Source organism: Cherax quadricarinatus, chromosome 82 (genome assembly GCF_038502225.1).
Source record: "Cherax quadricarinatus isolate ZL_2023a chromosome 82, ASM3850222v1, whole genome shotgun sequence".
NCBI classification, from domain to species: domain Eukaryota; kingdom Metazoa; phylum Arthropoda; class Malacostraca; order Decapoda; family Parastacidae; genus Cherax; species Cherax quadricarinatus.
This window is the reverse complement of record NC_091373.1, coordinates 11,104,619-11,124,329: the sequence shown is the minus strand read 5'-3', so window position 1 is coordinate 11,124,329 and position 19,711 is coordinate 11,104,619. Positions and strand designations below refer to the sequence as shown.

Here is a 19,711-nt window from a genome sequence, read left to right as displayed (position 1 = left end):
TATAGAAAGCCGCTTGCTATGCAGAGCATTTCGGGCAAATTAGGTCAGTTTTGTCCAAGGATGCGACCCACACCAGTTGACTAACACCCAGGTACCCATTTTACTGATGGGGAACATAGACAACCAGTGCAGAGAAACACATCCAATGTTTCTACCCTCACTGGGAACCAAATCCAGGCCTTCACTGTGTGAAGCAAGAGCTTTAGCTACCAGGCCACGGGGCACAAAAAAAAAAAAAAATTAGTAAGGAGGACTGTGTTAAGCTGTGCATATCAGTCAGGTACAGTTTAAATGGAGAGATGATTTAGGTTTGTGTCCATAGAAACTGAGTTTTTTTTTTTAAATTTCAAGGTTAATTTTTATTATTTGTGGAATGATAGATTATATCTACTCAAGGGATTAAAATTTTACAATTACATAAGTTAAAGACTTTTTTACGTAAAAAATTTCAATGTTAATTTGGTATTTCATGGTATCGTACCACAAAAAATTTATTTTGAATTTACAATTACATTATTTTTTACTTTACAGTTATAGCAGTTAGATTAGGCACTAAATTACAGTTTTATTTTGTAGTATACAGGGACAACACCAATTTTCTGGCAACAGATAGTCAGGCACCTCTTTTAGTCTGGACATAATTATGAGACTAGTTTTTTTGCCAGACTACATGTATTTTACTGGGTGGCCAAAAATTGCCACTCACTTGTATTGTTTACAGTGTCATTGTTGGTGGTCATCCCTTGACTTAGTACAATTATAAGGTAACAATAAGCCCTAGCTATGGTTAGGTTTAATAGCTATACAAATACAGCCTCTCCTCATTTAGCGATGTACTCGTTTACTAACACCTCGGACTTACGACGGGCTCTCTGACCATTATTCATACCTAAATAATGTACATATATTAGAGCTGATTTCCTCTATTTTGTTAATTTCAATATACGTACAGTACACTACTGTATAAACATTTAAAAATATACCAGAAATGTTATAAATGATGCAAAGCTGACATTAAAACAATATCAAAGATGGTTGACACAAACTCATTACCATTATAGTATACTCCTCACTTAGCGACAAATTCGTTTAACGACGTGGTCTTAGGAATGGAACTCCATCATTAAGTGAGGAGAGGCTGCATTGACAAGTTAATTGAGCTGTGAGGTTAATCAACAGACTAGAACAATGTTCTTTTTAACAAGAGCTAATGAAATTTTTATTAGATGAATGAAAAATTTCACAGGAAAAGATGAAAATACATGAAACAACTTTGCTTGGATGAAATATTTAAAAAGTTAGCCAAGAAGAATGTGTCACAACAGTTGGTCTTCATCTGAAAATCCTGTGGCTTCAACTTCAAGCACCCCAGATAACATCACAAATCTATGATGAACCAGTCAATTATGAAACAGACAGTAGTCCTGACAACCCTGAACTTCTAGACCTTTTTGATTACCTATACAGTTCCAGTAAAATTCTAAAACTTACCACTCTGGGAGTAGTATTACTGCAACATTCACTTTATGGTAATTAACCCTTTGACTGTCGCAGGCCCCTTTCTGAAACTGTCATTCTATGTTGCAAAATTTTTTGAGAAAAAAAAAAATTATTTTTTCTTGTGAAATGATAGAGAATCTTTTCCCGATGGTAATGACACCAAAAGTTTGAAATTTGGTCGAAAACTCACGGAATTATGCTCCCGCGAAGTTAGCAGTCTCGGCAACATATACGTATCGGCGATTTTGCCGACTTTGAGCCCTGTTTTTAGCCAATTCCATTGTTCCGGTTGACCAAACTCATAGCTATTTCTTTAGAACTCCATTTTATCTATCAGTTGAGTACAAGAAACCGCCCATTTACCGATTTAAACTACCCAATAAAGTTGTCAGAAATTGGCAATTTGGCCAATTTCACACAAATCAAAAAAGATGCCAATTTCAAAATAGGGTCCAGAATAAGCAAGGTAGACATTCTTGGCACTAAAATAACATATCTTCTGTTCATTAGTCACATCTCTAGGCCCCTCTTATATTACTATTGCTTTCTATTTTGATTTTTTATTCATACAAAAAAATACAAAATTTACTGGTATGCAGACTACTGCATTATTTTATAAATGGTATAAATAATATCAGTGCACTAGTGAAAGAATATTAGACTCCCCAGTTGACGTGCATTGGACGTGTGGTGTGATTTGCTTACTCCTGAACATTGGTAAAAATCGAACATTTCCGTTACTTTGAGCTCAGTTTCAAGGTCGTTTTCATCGTGAAAGTAATGAAAATCATCTCTATTTCTGTAATATGTTTTCCATTTTAACACCTAAAATCATGAACACGAGAATACAATGATAAATACTATACGAAAATACACCTCAAAGTCGGCGTTGTAATCCAAAAAAACAGTCATTTTTTTTTTTTTCTCATTACGCACTGTGTGCTGCAGGATTTTTTTTATGTGGTGCACACTGACCACACAGACCCATTCTCTCACATGTGGGCCTACCAGCTTTCTCCTGCTTGATTTGAAGCCGCTAGAATTTATGAGTATATATACGTCAGAAACAGTGGCGCGTAAGACGTATTTATACGGCGTAAACAGTCAAAGGGTTAATAAACCTAATTCATTTATATGTACTAATGTTTAATTCAAATTTCCAGCAGACCATGGTAGGTCAGGTGTGCTGTTGAAATATTATTATGTGACCTCTATTGGCCCACCAAAATTGATATTCCAGCAAGGCCTAGGAACCAAGAATACCAGAAAAATCGGTGTTGCAACTGTAACAGCAATGCAGTGAGAGATCTGAAAATACAGTACACTGCAGTTAAAATTATACCATTTTTATACATTACATCATAAGCTACAGGTTCACATAAGAAAGCATCTTCTAATACCTGGCTCAATCAGAGGAGATGATTTGTACATTATCATTAAATGGATTATCTAAAAAATTAATGTGTAAATCTTTCTCAAGCTCTACACAACACTGTATATTATTTATTAATCAATACTAGCATAGGACAAATTTGAAATTATAAAAATACAATGATTAATTTTTGTGTTTATTATGGAGAAAGAACTTCATTTCATTAAACCATAAAAAAAGCCAAAACATGACAGAGAGGAATGTTTTAAAGTACCAAGTGCATATGAAGGCAACAAATATAAACATAATTTCAAATTACATTGGAATAAATGAAGGTTGCAATTAGAATAACAAGACTTGATGAAGATTGCCGGGAATGGAGAAGATACATTGGAAGAAGTGCACATACAAGTTAATGTGTGATTATTTGTATTACCTATGCTAATTATGTATTCTTTACCTACCTCTCTTGTGATATATACAAGAAGCATTTGCTTGCTTACACTGAAGGAAAGATTACACATTTTTTTGCTTTCTTGATACTATTACTCTTGTGAATACATTTATAATTTTTAGGTTTTAAACACATTCTAACTACATACCATATTTATAAGTACTTTAAATATACTGTATTTAGCATATGTTTTAATATCTAACAAGTAAAACTGCAGTTCCATTATGTGCCTGCTAGTGCAAAATAAAATTACAGTAATTTAAAATGATAAAGTTACAAAAAAGCTATAAAGATATGTACTGTACATTTTGTAAGCCTAAAAATGAACTGTCCAAGATATATGACAAAAAGACATAAAAAAGTAAACTCTGTATTGGTAGTGGTAAGCTATTTAAAGCAGTGGAGTCTTTAATGGTATAACGTTTCACCCACGAGTAGATTTTATCAAGTACCGTAACTACTTAGCAACAATGAGAAAATTATAGTTTACAAAGAGCAACTGGGGCAGGTTGTCAGGTTTACCTCTGTTGCACAGTGCACTGCAAGAAGTCTACCAGCCACATCTGGATTCCCTTGTGAAAGGATAAGTGTACTGTAGGAAATGTCAAAGTGAACATGCCACAATTATATTTTATGGTGTTTAGCAGTTGCTTTTTGCTGATAACACTGTGCTTTTGGGAAATTCTGAAGAGAATTTGCCAAGATTGGTGGATGAATTTGGGAGGGTATGTTAAAGAAGGAAATTAAATGTGAACATAGGAAAGAACAAGGTGATGAGGGTAACAAATGATTTAAGTAATAAAAAACTGGATATCATATCAGAAGTAGAGAGAGTATGGAGGAAGTGAATGTGTTCAGATATTTGGGAGTGGACCTGTTGGTAGATGGATATATGCAAGACAATGTGAACTATAGAACTGATAAGGAGTAAAAGGTAGGTGGTGCAGTGAGGCATCTGTGGAGGCAAAGAATGTTATCCATGGAGGAAAAAAGGAAATTGTGTGTGAGTATAGTGGTTCCAACTCTCTCTTATATGGGTATGAAGTATGAGTTGTGAATGTTGAAGTGAAGAGGAGGATGGAGGCAGTGGAAATGCAGTGTTTGAGGGTGTAAATATCAAGCAGAGAATTCATAGCTTGGAGATTAGGAGGTGCAAGTTTACTAAAAGTATTATCCAGAGGGCTGAGGAGGGGTTGAGATGATCTGGACATGTAGAGATGTTGGAGCAAACAGGATGACTTGGAGGATGTATAAATCTGTAGTGGAGGGAAGGTGGAGTAGGGGTGACCCTAGGTAAGGTTGGAGATGGGGTAAAGGAGGATTTTTTGAGTGTGAGGAGTTTGGATATCTGGTAGGTGCATGTGAGAGCATGTTTACATATGAGTGGAGGGAAATTGCTTTTGGGACTTAATGAGCTGAAGGGTAAGGTAACATTTTTGTGAAGCGAGTCACTGAACAAAGTTAGCCAAACTTGAGTCCTGAAGGTAGGAAGTACAGTGCCTGCACTCTGAAGGAGGGGTGGGGATATTTGGGGCATCTGCACTGTAGTATCAGCTCACCTCTGGCAAAACAGTGATAGAGTGAATGGCAGTGAAAGTGTTTTTTTTTTCCTTTTTTGGGTCATCCTACCTTGGTGGGAGACAGCTGGTGTATTAAAAAAAAAAAAACCTAATGGTACCACAGCCAACAAAGTGACCACTCAACTACACAGATTCAACTTTGATATCACTGTGGCTAACACAAAAAAAAATCTGTGACATCACAAGGACTTTCAGACTCTACATAGGACCCAAGGATGCAAGCATCTAAAATATCTCATGATGGAAGTGTCCAAGTTTACACCAGAGAAATTGCTAGGAGTTTTCTTATATGCCTAGAAGAGCATAAGTATGCCTATAGAATGGTGGGAGACAGCTGGTGTGTTAAAAAAAAAATACCTAACAGTACCGCAGCCAACACAGCAACCACTCTACTACACAGATTCAACCTTGATATCATGGTGGCTATCACAAAAAACATCTGTGACATCACAAGGACTTTCAGACCCTACATAGGACCCAAGGATGCAAGCATCTAAAATATCCCATAATGGAAGTGACCAAGTTTACACCAGAGAAACTGCTAGGAGTTTTCCTATATGCCTAAAAGAACATAAGTATGCCTATGCCTATAGAATGGACAACATTAATGCTTGTGTATAATGCAACACACACTTCATAGCACGAGACAGATCAAGGCATCATGGCTATTTTCTCAAGAAAACAACAAGAATAAACATTAGAGTTTTAGAGTCATTTATACTCAAGCTGACATAATAAATCAAAATTGTGGTATGTTTATTTTGGCAACTCCTATAGCACATATCATCTTAGAACAAAGGAAACCCACCGTAAGCCATGAGGACTCTTGCAATGCAATACTCAACAAATGTACACTTGACTAACAGCCCTGGAAGCCCTATATAAGCTGTAATCATCTCATTGTTTCTAAGTACAATATGCGATAAAATCCACTAGTGTGAAACTTTGCATCATTAAAGACTTCAGAGCATTGTCTTTACACCACTTGTAGACATCATAACACTGAGTATGAAACATCTCCATACTGACTGGCTCATAATATAAAATTTATTACTGCATAATAAATAGTACTGTAAATACAACAGAATTCCTGATATAATAACTTGCTCCAAGTGACCCCCAGTGAATCCCAATCAATTTTTGTATTTTAGATAGTAAAAGACAACTTTAATATTTAAGATAAAAAACTTCCTTCACCATTATGAAGAGGCATGTACTGTATTGATAAATATCTTCAAATTTTGGAAAATTATACATGTATATATTTTCACTGCTAATACTATTTGCTAGGATGCTTGATATTTTCCTATGCATTTATGTGATTAATGATTATAGGGTATATACTGTGCCTGTTTAACAAACTATAAATATCTAACCATACCACAGGCGGGGATAGAACCAGCGATCAGAGAGTGGCTAGCACATCGGTCTGGAGTTTTAGGACTCTCTGATCGCGGGTTCTATCCCTGCCTGTGGTATGGTTTGTTTGCAATCGTGTCATTATATTTCGTGAGTTAAAAATACTATCTATGCTGAAAACATTATTACAGGAGGGCCCTGCATATACAACACCTTTGAAGGTGTTCCACATTTTTGTTGGCATTCAACTGAGTCACTGATCCTTATGTTTGGTACTTGTACCACTTTTCTGCCATTTTCATACAACAGTTACATAAGGGAAAGGCAGCTGCACCATATTTTAAGGTACATATTGTATGTACGTGCTGTGTACTTATTTTACTTTGTTTTTTATGCCTAGCCGTATTGAGAAATTAATATATAACAAGTTATCAGGCATTTTAGATGCATTCAGTAATGAAAAAATGCTCTTTTCCATCCATCACCAATTTTTGCTTATTATACTGGTAAGTGAAAAATAATAGCCATACAAACAGGGCCCCCTGTATTACATTCATAGAACTGCTAAACTTGTAAGGGTCATAGAGTGCTGGAAGGTGGCAGGGATGGAGAGATGGAGCAAACCAATGTCAGGAAATCAAAAAGAATGTGCAAGGAAAGTTAAAGTAACTTTCTAATAAAAGAAAGTTAAAATAAATTGGCCACTATTCTTACCCTTCCTGATACTGTAACAACATGGCATTAATTTTAAATTCCTAGTATTGAGTACATGTCAAATTTATGATATAGCATAGTATAACAATAACAAGGGTATACAATAATCGATGATGTCATCATTCATTCCAGTTAAGGATTGTTTTGCCTCACCTCTCTTTTTCTCTCTGTGTTTGTAGGCCAATTCCATATACAGTAAAACCTTTCATTAACAGATTTTGACAATTTTGGACAAAAATAACGGCTAGACAAACGAAGTGTTGGACAAAATAGACAGAAGTCTGTATTTCTGAATTTTGTCTGTAGCGACAGCATCTGGTTGTCTTTTGAAGTACTGAACCAAGCCTGATGATGTTTGTTTGTATTGGACGTTTGTCCGGTACAGGCCAGAACAGCCACGTCCAGGATACCTGGATGTAGCTGTGCTCACTTATGCATACACTCGTCATTCAGTCTATTATTTTCCCTGGATTCAGAGCACTTTGTGTAACTTCATTAATATGTTAGGTAAAGTGCAATAACAATGACTTCTAAAGCAAGTGGTAGTGTCAAGAAGAAATGTATGGTTCTCAGAGTTAAGGAAAAACTTGAACTAATAAAGAAGGTGGAGTTTAGTGTCTCAGTGACATGGGTATGTGAGGAATTTGGTGTTAAGAAACAGTGTCTGCTAGCCTTCGAAGCAAGGACAAACTTACAGACTATGTCCTCCGAGTCCTCTGACTCAGAATAGAAGTTACTCTGAGTCACCACTATCGATCACGGCAGTTTGTGCCTCATCTCTCCAACATGAAAAGGAAAGTAAAATTACTGAAAATTACATAGAGTACTATAAAATTACTATACAGTACAGTCCTGTACTATAGTACTACAGGTTACAATACCCGTATTCCTAGTATCTGGTTGTCTTTTGCATCACCAGACGAAGTCCGCTCGTTCAGAAGACAACAGGATGATTATGAAATTATCTTAATAATTCGAAAGTTTTGGTAATATCGTACACTCACTTCCCCCTATTTGTCTATTAATGAGGGGGTTCACTGTATCTGATCAATAACTATCCTACTATTACTAGCTACAGTACTTTTCTAAATGTTTTTCTAAACTATCAGGGCATTTCTTGCTTCTTCTGAGATTCTATTAATCAGGAAAATCCCCAAGAAAGTTTTAATGCTACTGCATATCTAACTGAATTAAACACTGCATAGAATTTGCACTAATAATCCATGTTGTGAACCTGTTGGTATTTTTATGAAGGAAATTAGTTATTGCAATGTTTCAACAATCATTTGTCCTTGATTTTCTGATTACATTTTATGTATGTTCATAGTTTGATAATGAATTATGTTGATGGTGTTTTTGGAATGGCGAAGATGACTGGTTTCAAATAACTTTACAATTTCAAGTTTAAACTTCCCAAAATTAGGACAAAATAAAAACGTACTTAACTTGATGAGCCTTTACTGGACAACATTTCACTTAATTGTGAGCTTTAATAAGTCTTCTAGACAATGTTTTGCTCACATATTGCCCAATTAAGGCACATCTTGCTTAGAACTTATTTTACCCCTTTTGTCAATAGGTTGCATATCAGTCTAGTCAAAAATTAACAGGATATAAGTTCTGCACTCCAAGCTGAAAAGCAGGGTATAAGTATATTCTGAGTGAAATAGAAAACCCATGCCTTGGCAAGGGGAAGGCCATGCCCATGTGGTCACCCTTCTATTGCTGCATTATTTTATAGGTCAAAGCCAACAGTGGTAATCCTGACTAACAAAATTAAATGGATTTTATTCACAGTGACCTATTCTCAAATACAGCCTCTCCTCACTTAACCCTTTCAGTGTCAGTCCTGTAATATTACGGCTTGAGAACCAGTGTCGGTCGCATAATGCTATGCCAAAATTCTAGCTCCTTCAAATCTAGTGGAAGAAAGTTGGCAGGCCTATATATGAAACAATGGGTCTGCGTGGTCAGTGTGTGCAGTATAAAACAAATCCTGCAGCACGCAGTGCACGAGGAAAAAAACAAAACTCGAATTTGAGGTCTATTTTCGTATGGTATTATGGTTGTATTCTCGTTTTCTTGGTCTCATTTGATAGAATGAAAGATATATTACAGAAATAGAGATGATTTTGATTGGTTTCACGATGAAAAGTGCCTTGAAATTGAGCTCAGAGTAGCGAAAATGTTTGAGTTTTGCTGATGTTCAAGAGTAAACAAATGACGTCACTGTCCAATATGTGTCCAACTGGCCAGTCTAATACACAGTCATGAATGGGTTGACATTATTTATACAATTATAATAATGCAGTAGTCAGCATAACAGTAAATATTCTATTTTTTGTGAGAATAAAAATTCAAAATGGAAAGCAAGAGTAATGTAAGAGGGGCCTGGAGATGTGACTAATGAACAGAGAAAATGTTATTTTAGTGCCAGGAATATCTGCCTTGTTTATTCTGGACCCTATTTTGAAATTGGCATCTTTTGAAATTTGTGTGAAATTTGCCAAATTGCCAATTTCTGACCACTTTATTGGGTAGTTGAAATCAGTAACTGGGCGGTTTCTTATACTCAATCGATAGAACAAATGGAGTTCTAGCAAAATAGCTATGATTTTAGTCGGCTGGAACAATGGAATTGGCTTAAAATAGGGCTCAAAGTAGGCAAAATTGCTGAGAGAGTGTAATTTTATAAGTTTTCCATCAAATTTCGTACTTTTGGTGTCATTACCATTGGGAAAAGATTCTTTATCATTTCATAATAATTTTTTTTTTTTTTTTTTTTTTTTTTGGAAAATTTTTTGACACAATGAGTTTAACCCTTTGAGGGTCGACAAGCCCTCTCCGAAACTCGTTCTCAGGGTCGGCCAAATTTCAAAAAAAAAAAAAAAAAAATTTTTCTTATGAAAAAATAGTTTTTTCTAAATATTATAGGCTAAACAAAAAAATTTTACCGTCAATACTTACCGAGATATGGAGGCGTGAAGTTTGCCAAAATTGAACAACATCTGGTAACATCGCCGACTGCTGTCACCCGGTATTTTTCTATTTACTTTTTTATGTACTATTTTCAATTATTTTTCAATTTTTCTTTTTCTGAGTAACTTTTATGGCCTCTGAGGCCAACATGATCAGTATTTTGTAAGTTATTTCTTTTTCAATACTACACAATAAGGGCATAAACACTGTTGTCATTATTTTGTTTACAAAAAATATTTACACAAACAAACAATATGAAATGTTGCTTATTACTATTTTTCTATATTTTATATACACATATACAGTCACAGGGAATGTTTCTAGAAGTTCTGCAGCCTGTGGAACTCTTTGAAACATGGTGTCATGCACAGTGGTGTTTTACATTCCTCACACATAAAATGAGTGTCTCTGCATTGTTGTGGGCGTTTTTTTGTATGTGAACAGACGTAACACCTCTTCTGAGCCTTTTTCTTGAAAGCAGTAGCAGGCACTTTTACCAGGAAGTGATCACCATGCTTCAGACGAGCAGGTAGTTGTTGATAATTTGGTGGGCGGTCAATTGCAGGTGCTGTTCCTTGGTACTTGAATACTATTTGTCTGATGACAGACAAACAGAATTCGCCGTACTGTGGTTTGTTTCTGGTCCTCATCTTATACATATTATAAGCATTGAGCATGGAAATGTCCAGAAGATGGAAAAACAGTTTGATGTACCACTTATAACTCTTGCGAACACACTCAGCAAACCCAATCTGCATGTCACATTTGTCCACTGAACGCATATTGAAGGTGTAATCAATCACAGCTGCAGGTTTTAGAATGGGTTCATTGCTCTCTCTATGCTGCCTGCCACTGTCTGCCATTTCATTAGGGTGAACTGATGACAACAGTGTGACATCTCGTTTGTCATGCCACCGAAATGCCATGATGTCATTGGCAGCAAACGCCTGCACCTCACCTCTACGAGTGCCAGCGTCAAACCTGGGCATATGTTTCCGATTTGCACGCACTGTGCCACACACATCTGTCATGTTCACTCGCAAAAAATCACTGAGTGAGGGGCTTGTGTACCAGTTATCTGTATATAATATATGCCCCTTACCAAGGTATGGTTCTATCATTGTTCTAACCACATCTCCTGAGATGCCCAATAACTTCCTGGTATTTTGCAATGTATAACTTCCAGTGTACACAATAATATCCAATACCAGACCACTGTAACAATCACAAAGCACAAACAACTTTATACCAAAGCGTTTCCTCTTGCTTGGTATGTACTGCTTGAAAGAGAGTCTTCCTTTGAACAGAATCAAAGACTCGTCAATTACAAGCTTCCTGAAGGGATAAAAATGCGTACTGAATTTCTCTTTCAGATACACAAACACATTCCTAATCTTATATAACCTGTCAGTTCTGTCAGGCCTGGTTTTGTCTGAGAAATGAAGCATACGTAACATTAGCACAAATTGATTCACTGGCATTATATCACTGAAACCTGGGGTTGCAATCAGGCGGTCTGTTGACCAGTATGATTTCACTTTGTGCTTATACACATGTGGCATAAGCATTATTGCGGCAAAGAAAAGATACACCTCAGCCACAGTTGCCTCCTTCCACTGGTGTAGACGTGATTTTGGTGAAAGTAATGTGTTTGCCATGGTGTACTCGTAGTATGTGTTGCTTTCCATGACAATACTTTCCATCAGTGGTTCGTCAAAGAATAACTCGAAACATTCCAGTTCAGTGGCATTGTTCCCAAGTGTACAAGATGGCCGTATTCCACTTTGGCTGTCATCAAACTGGTGGGCATTTGGAACAAAATTGACAGCTTCCTGCCAATCCCAGGTGCGGTCTGCTGGTGGGTACTGGACAATGACAGGTGGTTGTGGTTGTGGAGGCTGGTGTGGTGGGTGGATGGGGGATGGTGGCCTTTGTTGTAGATCAGCTGAGGCAGCGGCGTGGGTGGCAGCGTGGGTGGCAGCATGGCCCACTGCTGGTGCCTCACCGCCGGCACCACTACCACCACGCACATTTTCCATCCCAATTGCAACAGTATCATCGTCATTTTCACTCTCTGTTCCTGTTGTACAGCCACGGGATGTACTCTGAGATGCACTCCTTCCCCTTGGAATAGCATATGGCACACTACCAGAGCGCATATATCGTCGTATATACTGACGCTTCACTGGGGAATATTGCACTTCACTATCACTACTGGAACTAGTTTGAAGAGCTTGTAGTTCATATTCACTATCACTATCATCACCCATGCTCTCATCTGAGTCTGGGATTTGGGAAAATAGAAGTTTCCTCTTCGATTCTGGTACAACTGAACATGAACAAGACGGCCCAGCACCAGAGGTGGAAGGCTGAGGGTCGTCTGGGTTTTCCTCACTATTACCAATATTATGGTCATTAGTTTCGGTCAAAACCTCACCAAAACCTTGAAACTCATCTTCACTGGCACTTCCATCTGTATTAGAACTGTCACTGGGGAACAAAAGTGTCCCAATTCGCCGAGGAGTGAGGAGCTTCTTACCGCGAGGCATGGTGGACATTGTTTACTAAGATGGTGTTCCCACAATGCACCACTGGGTCCCAGATTTTTTTTCTACCGCGCACACTGACCACACAGACCCATTCTCTCACATGTAGGCCTACCAGCCTTTTCCCGTGAGATTTGACGGCGCTAGAATTTGTGCGTACTAGTACGTCAAAAACCCCTACGCGTAAGACATACTAGTACGTCCGAAACCCTCAAAGGGTTAATAAGGATCAAGGGTCTCGACACTAAAAGGGTTAACGACGGAGTTCCGTTCCTGAGGCCATGTTGTTAAACGAATTCGTCACTAAGTGAGGAGCATACATACTACGTATAATGGTAGAGAGTTTGTGTCAACCATCTTTGATATTGTTTTAATGTTACCTTTGCACCATTTATAACATTTCTGGTATATTTTTAAATGTTTATACAGTAGTGTATTGTATATTAAAATAAAAAGAATAGAGGAAATCAGCTCTAATATACATTACGTATTTAGGTATGAGTACTGGTCATACAGCCTGCTGTAAGTCCGAGGTGTCGGTAAACGAGTACGTCGTTAAGTGAGGAGAGGCTGTATAGAATGTTATATTACTGATATGGTAATGAATAGTTTGGCAACTTTACTTTAGCATATATTGAGGCCACACAAAATTTTTTGCAGTTCAAATACTGTACATTTCAGACAGGAGTTGACTGGGGTAAACTGGTGTACTAATTTATACCTACATGATAAAAGACAGATAATATACCTGCAAAATTTTAATTCCTAAACAAATATATTAAAATTTCTATTATAAATAAATAATTTTCTTAAATACAACAACGTAAATGCAAGGGAGGTTGCACCCTTCAAAGAATTAAAGTTAGCTAACTTAACAGCTTTCATATTCTAGAGACCTTTCTGAAGCACAACATAGCAAGCAATACCTGCAAATACTGTTCACTGGTTTACCTCTGAAATGAAGCACAGTTTACAAGTATATATACGGTAGAACCTCGGCTTATGAGCTAAATCCATTCGTATCCTTATTTGTTCGTATGCTGAGTAAATTTTCCTCAGTTAAATTAAGTGAAAAGCCATTAATCTGTTTCGGTGGAGTTCCTGCTCTCAAGAGGCAGGAAAAATACACTTTAATATAATACTAATATCAACTCTACGGTTTATTTATCTATCACAAATTTATCTAATATGACAGAATAAACAATATAAACAACATAGAAACCTGATATATACTCTAGAATGAATAAAACATGTCATTATGTAAAAAGTGGAGGCGGCCATAACAGCTCCCGCATTGTTGTGGCATTCACTGCCATCCAGTGACGGCCTTTCAAAGCTGTCTATTAATATAATTATTATTATAATACATTATTATTATATTATTATTAAATGTATTATTATTATATTAGTATTATTATATTATATTATTATCACATTATTATTTGTATTATTATTATTATTATTATTATAATGGGGAAGCACTTGTGGGGGGAGGGGATAAAAGGTATTCAGGCTTAATTTAGGGAACTGGAACACAGATCCAATTCCCTAGATCAAGAGCCCCTCACCACATACATACTACTACTACTAATAATAATAATTATAATAATAATAATAATTATTATTATTATAATAATCATAATACAATATATGTAATAATAATAATAATAATAATAATAATAATAATAATAATAACAACTGTAAGGAGAAACTTCAAAAGGCTGCCAGTAGTTGGCATCACCATCAACATAACATTGGTAACCACTACTTTTCACCTGTCTAGACTTATGTAGTCTATAATTATTAGGTTAAGTCTGCCTGAAATGCCTCAGCAAGATAGTGGCTTTCTTTGCTCCACTCATATTATGATTATTATTATCAAAGATTCGCCGGTATTCTCCCGGCCCGGGCCTTTTCCAAGTGGTAGCCCGGCCTTGGCTCCCTCTTTAGGGAGTGTCTGAGACCTAAGTCTCCCATGGGAGGAGGCACAAGTACCTCCTCATCTTCGGGACCAACTGTCCCCAGGCCTAGCCACAAGCTAGGCCTCTCTGGTCTGCCATCCCCGCCCCAAGGGGGCAAATGGGAATGACAGTCTTATGAGCTAAAGGCTCGGGCTCAGGCACCTACCCTACCCTAGAAGGGTTAGGCATGGTATCGATGTTGCATATTATGATGTGTAAACACACATTGTAACCTTAGCAAAGAAATAAATATTTTATATATTTATTTATTTAAGGAACCTCCTTTGAGGGGGAAATACGCATCCTGAAATTTTGTTCATATCCAGAAGCAAAAAATCGACCGAACGACAGTTCATATCCTGAAAAGTTCGCATGTTGGGAGCGTTCATAAGCCGAGGTTCCACTGTACTGTACATATTAAGACCCCTTTATTAACTGTAACAGGTGTAAAGAAATCACTTATCCTTTTATGTTTTTCTATAAATATGCATAAATTTTATATGAATAATAATATAAGAATTATTTATTTAGCTTCATGAGGGAAAAACTTATGTGGGAATATTAAATATATGATAAAACCATAAATATGAAATTCTCTACATTTCTATGAACTAGAGTTCAACACATATAAAAGCCTACTTTCTTTCATCTTTGCTCTGTATGATTAACTTACATGTATAATGTTGTCTACTTGAAATGACATATAATACATACAAATTATAAAATAGATACAATTATAAATTTATGAATAAATTTAAACATTGAAATCATTCTGATGCAACCCACTGTCATTATTAGCATCCATTACCTCATTTTTGACATTGACATTTGCCTGACACTCCAAATTATCTTGATTAATGGCAATCACTTCATCTTTGACATTAACATTTACTTGCAGAAAGTTAGAGGAATCTGTAACTTCTGACACTTCATTACCCTCTGATGCAGAGCTCTGCCCAAAGCTGAGGAGATCTTGATCAGCATGAGTACTTCCTGCTGGATTGAAAATCATATTTATTATGGGAGATAATGCTATACTTGGATTGTCTAGCTGTTCTCCTTGGGTAGAGTCTTCTGGAGCAACCATTACTACATGATGTTTTAAATGGTCTTTATATATATGTCTTTGGCTAAAATTCTGATTACAAATTTCACAAACATATGGTCTCTCTCCTGTGTGAACTCTCATATGTCTATTCAGATCTGAGTTTTGGGCAAACTTCTTCCCACATTCTTCACAGGCAAAGGACTTTTCTCCAGTGTGGACAATCATATGTTTCTTTAGCTTTCCACTTTCTGAAAAGCATGCTCTGCAGAACTCACACACAAATGGTTTATCACCCGTATGAATTCGTGTATGCCTCTTAAGTTCGCTGTTTTTAAGAAATCCTTTGCCACACTCATTACATATAAAACTCTTCTCGCCAAAATGGGTTTTGTAATGATTCTTCAAATCACTTTTTTTAATGAAAGCTTTATCACATTCTTTACATTCAAATGGTCTTTCTCCTGTATGATGTCTCATGTGGACTGTTAGTTTCACTCTTTCTATGAAGCCTGCTCCACAAAGTTCACAAACAAAAGGTCGCTCACCACTATGAATCATAGCATGTCTTTTTAAATCACTATTCTTGGCAAATGCTTTTCCACAGTCTATGCATTCAAAAGGCTTTTCACATGTTTGAATTTGTTCCTGGTATTCAGGTGTGTGTAGCCTTGCATGTCTCTTAAGGTCACTGTTTTTCAAAAATCCTTTACCACATTCATTACAAATAAAATTCTTTTCCCCCGAATGCGTTTTGCTATGATACTTCAAATCACTCTTCTTAATAAAGGTTTTACCACACTCTTCACATTCAAATGGTCTTTCACCTGTATGATGTCTCATATGAACTGTCAGCTTCACTTTTTCAATAAAGCCCATTCCACAGATTTCACAGACATAGGGCCGCTCACCTGTGTGAATCATTATGTGCCTCTTCAGATCACTATTCTTGGCAAATGTTTTTCCACAATTTATGCACTCATATGGCTTCTCATTTGTTTGAGAATGCTCTTGATAGTCTGAAAGATCCATTTTTTGGATGTGAAATTTTTCAGATGATGGTTTTTCCTGTAAGCAAATATAAACCACTTATAAAATGAGTAAAATATAATAAATACTGGAAATATGTATTGAAATATGCATTTCTGTGTACAAATGTGCATGAAATTATATTTACGATTATGTATGGGACAGATTTACATGTCATGTTTTTCAATGTAGAACCTGCTATGTGGCCAAGCATCAAGGCATTTTTTAGACAAACAAGTGTAAAACTCAGTGTGGAGACCACAAAAATTAATGTTTCACTGATGAAACGTAATGGGAACTATAATTAGTACAGTACTGTATTTGATTTGAATTTTACTCCATTGGTTAGAGAATGACCACTTCAAAACACACAAACAAATAGCTTTTTTTTTTTTTTTTTTAGGATGAAATACAAGCATAAAGTTCAAAGTGAATATGCATTCTCAAGAAGTCTCACAAACCAAAACAAGGCAGTGGAAATAAAATAAAATAAAATATTAGTGAAAATGGTAAATAAACCTGCCAGGGGATGGTTATATAATCACAATAATGATAATAATAATAATAATGATATGCAGTTTTAATAAACTTCATTAACAAAAAACCCATACTTATGGCATTTCTTTCTGTCTTCCCTACTTTTTCTTGCTCAGTCATAATAATCCAGGATGAACCAAAATATTGCCTTCTTTTCATAAGTGTGGTTTTTTTTTTTTTTTGTGATTTGTTCCTGGAGAGGATTAATGATGTGATTAATGAACAAAAGAAATACTGCTTTAGTGGCTGCAATACCTACAGTGTTTATTTTGGACTTATTTTTAATTTGAGATGTTTTGAATTTTGTGTGAAGCTGGCCAAATTATCAACTTCTGTGAACTTTATATGGTAGTTCTCACAGATGAATGGGCATTTTCTTATGCTCAATCGACAGAACAGAGGGCATATTAACAAAATTGCTGAGAATTTGAGCGAACTGAGCTATTGAGTCAGTTTATAACAGAACTTAAATTGGGTAAAATCGCTGGTGTGTAAATTGCACCCAAACTGCCAACTTTGCACCTGAATTATTTTGTAGGTTTTCCATCAAATTTTGTACTTTTGGTGTCAGAAAGATTCCCTACCATTTTTTAAACTCCTGACACTGTCAGCACTTTTAATTTTAGCAGTCCCAACAGTGAAAGGGTTAATAACAGAAACTGGGTAACAGAAATTGACTAAAACATTCAATGGTACAAAAAGAGCATGATGATGATGATTATGGTCAGATCATTAACCCAGAGGGTTAGTAACCCAGGATAACCCAATGAAATCTGTGTGTCACCAGGGACTGTTGGTCTTATTTCTGTTGGGGTCTTTTAATCCTTTTCCCCAGGATGCAACCCACAACAGTTAATTAACACCAAGTACCTACTTAATGCTAGGTGAATAGGTACCTGGGTGTTAATTGATTGACTATAAATATGTGATCTTATTAGAGCATAAAAAACATGACATTAAAATTCTAGAATAAAAAATGTTGGTCAACATAAATTTCAATGACCAACAGAGATTCCTGAAAGCCCTACAAGCTAAAATACACGGTGATCACGAAAATATGTAAAGCTGGGGACGTCACACCAGTGATTATAATATCCCATATGATTTTGTTCAGTCTCAATCTGTATTAACATCTTTCAAGGAAGGACAGACAGTCAATTGTTGTGGATCACATCAGAAGAAGGACTTAAGATCCACAACAGAAATAAGCCAAACTGTTTGGTTTTCTTGGGCTATCCTGATTTATTAGATACCCGGTGTTAAAAATGCAAACAGAAATGCAATTTTTTTTTTCTACCACGACAATATCGACCTAAAACTCCTTTAGGGTAACTACTGATACACTATAATGGAACTGGCAATTGGTGGCATAGACAACAAAGTGTGGTAGCTACTCAAGGCATCAATGATATTTGAAAGTAAGTTTATTCAGGCACAGGTGGACATAAGTATAATTATCATAAATAGTGTAAATTACCTAGGATAACCCAGTAAAGTCAGACAGTGACTTGTTTCCATTGAGGTCCTTGTATAGGAAATAAACTTGAGTTTACTTTAGATAAGGTTAGAATGCTTTGCTTGAGGTAGGGAGTTATTTCCTCCTTACCGTAACAACGACAATGGTTACTACTGACACATTTAAGTGATACAACAAGCAGGAAAAAAATTAAAATAAGCCACAAGAGGAGAAGGAATAACCCCAGACTCAGGATTTTGCTTCTACTGAAACAAAATATAAGCAATATTCAAACAGTCTCATCTTGCGAGTGTGCAGCCTGAGACTACAAGTGACACAGAAAGTGGCAGATTAAGAAGATAGTGATACAACTCACCAGGTAAGAACAATAATCATCAACAAAGGATGCGGCTGCTGCTGCTGCACAGATACGCCCCGGCGACCCCGCTATTGACGCTCACTCACTCACTCTCCTCCAACCTATATATATATATTAACTTATATATTAACTAATATACCAGTACTCTTTACACAAGGTCAACTTGCCAGCGCATGCCTCTCTACACTTTAAAGTAACTCAACTTTATAAAATAGCATTTATTTGCCTTATCAGTTTTTTGTTTACATTAAAGTCGTAGTTCGACTGCATCCTTGAATGCGGATTTTCGATCGCGAACGTCATTATTTTTTTTTTACATGTTTACGGTATACATTTTATTTAATAAACTCTTAGTTATTATTGAAGTGAAACTTTATAAGTTTATTACATGCATAACGAAACTGTGCATGTGGCATATTATTAAAAAATATCAATGCTTTAAACCTAAATATTTAAAAAAAAACCAGAGCTGTATTTCGTCTATTGATTTTATCTTAGGGTTGCCAATCCACTCGATGCAAACACACTGTTAATTAAATAAGTTTATTTAGGCACAGGTACACATAAGTACAATTAGCATACATAGTGCAAATTACCAAGGATAACCCCCCCCCCAAAAAAAAAAAATCTGACAGTTACTTATTTCCGTTGGGGTCCTCGTTGCGCAGAAATACCAATTAAAAAATCACACTAAACTCACCTTATTACCTATGGCTACACCTGAATATGAGGATGAGCTTGTCATTTTCCCAATACACACAACTACAACAGTCAGACGGACACCACACAGGTAACCCCCC

The 19,711-nt window shown here is 36.3% G+C and overlaps 2 protein-coding genes across 3 annotated transcripts in view; both read right to left on the bottom strand.

Annotated features, from left to right (window-relative positions):
- Positions 1–264: 264 nt before the first annotated feature.
- On the bottom strand, positions 265–19,199 carry LOC128702839 (piggyBac transposable element-derived protein 4-like). Of its 2 annotated transcripts, XR_011394296.1 has the most exons (3): positions 18,909–19,199; positions 7,675–7,758; positions 265–2,808 (listed from the first exon to the last, which is right to left on the bottom strand). XR_011394296.1 is itself a non-coding variant. In XM_070102594.1 (2 exons), exon 1 carries the CDS (start codon positions 12,514–12,516, stop codon positions 10,279–10,281), a length of 2,238 nt encoding a protein of 745 aa, XP_069958695.1. In that variant the 5' UTR covers positions 12,517–13,104; the 3' UTR covers positions 265–2,808; positions 7,675–10,278. The 2 variants fall into 2 exon arrangements, 1 of the variants encoding a protein (XP_069958695.1); XM_070102594.1 differs by lacking the exon at positions 18,909–19,199 and having other exon boundaries at positions 7,675–13,104.
- The window catches only part of LOC138855138 (gastrula zinc finger protein XlCGF26.1-like), a 69,233-nt gene continuing 62,768 nt past the window's right edge, over positions 13,247–19,711 (bottom strand). The window contains exon 2 of the mRNA XM_070102595.1: positions 13,247–16,578. Within this exon, the coding sequence (XP_069958696.1) occupies positions 15,220–16,542 (1,323 nt within the window). The 5' untranslated portion in view covers positions 16,543–16,578 and the 3' untranslated portion in view covers positions 13,247–15,219. The remainder of the gene's footprint in view (positions 16,579–19,711) is intronic.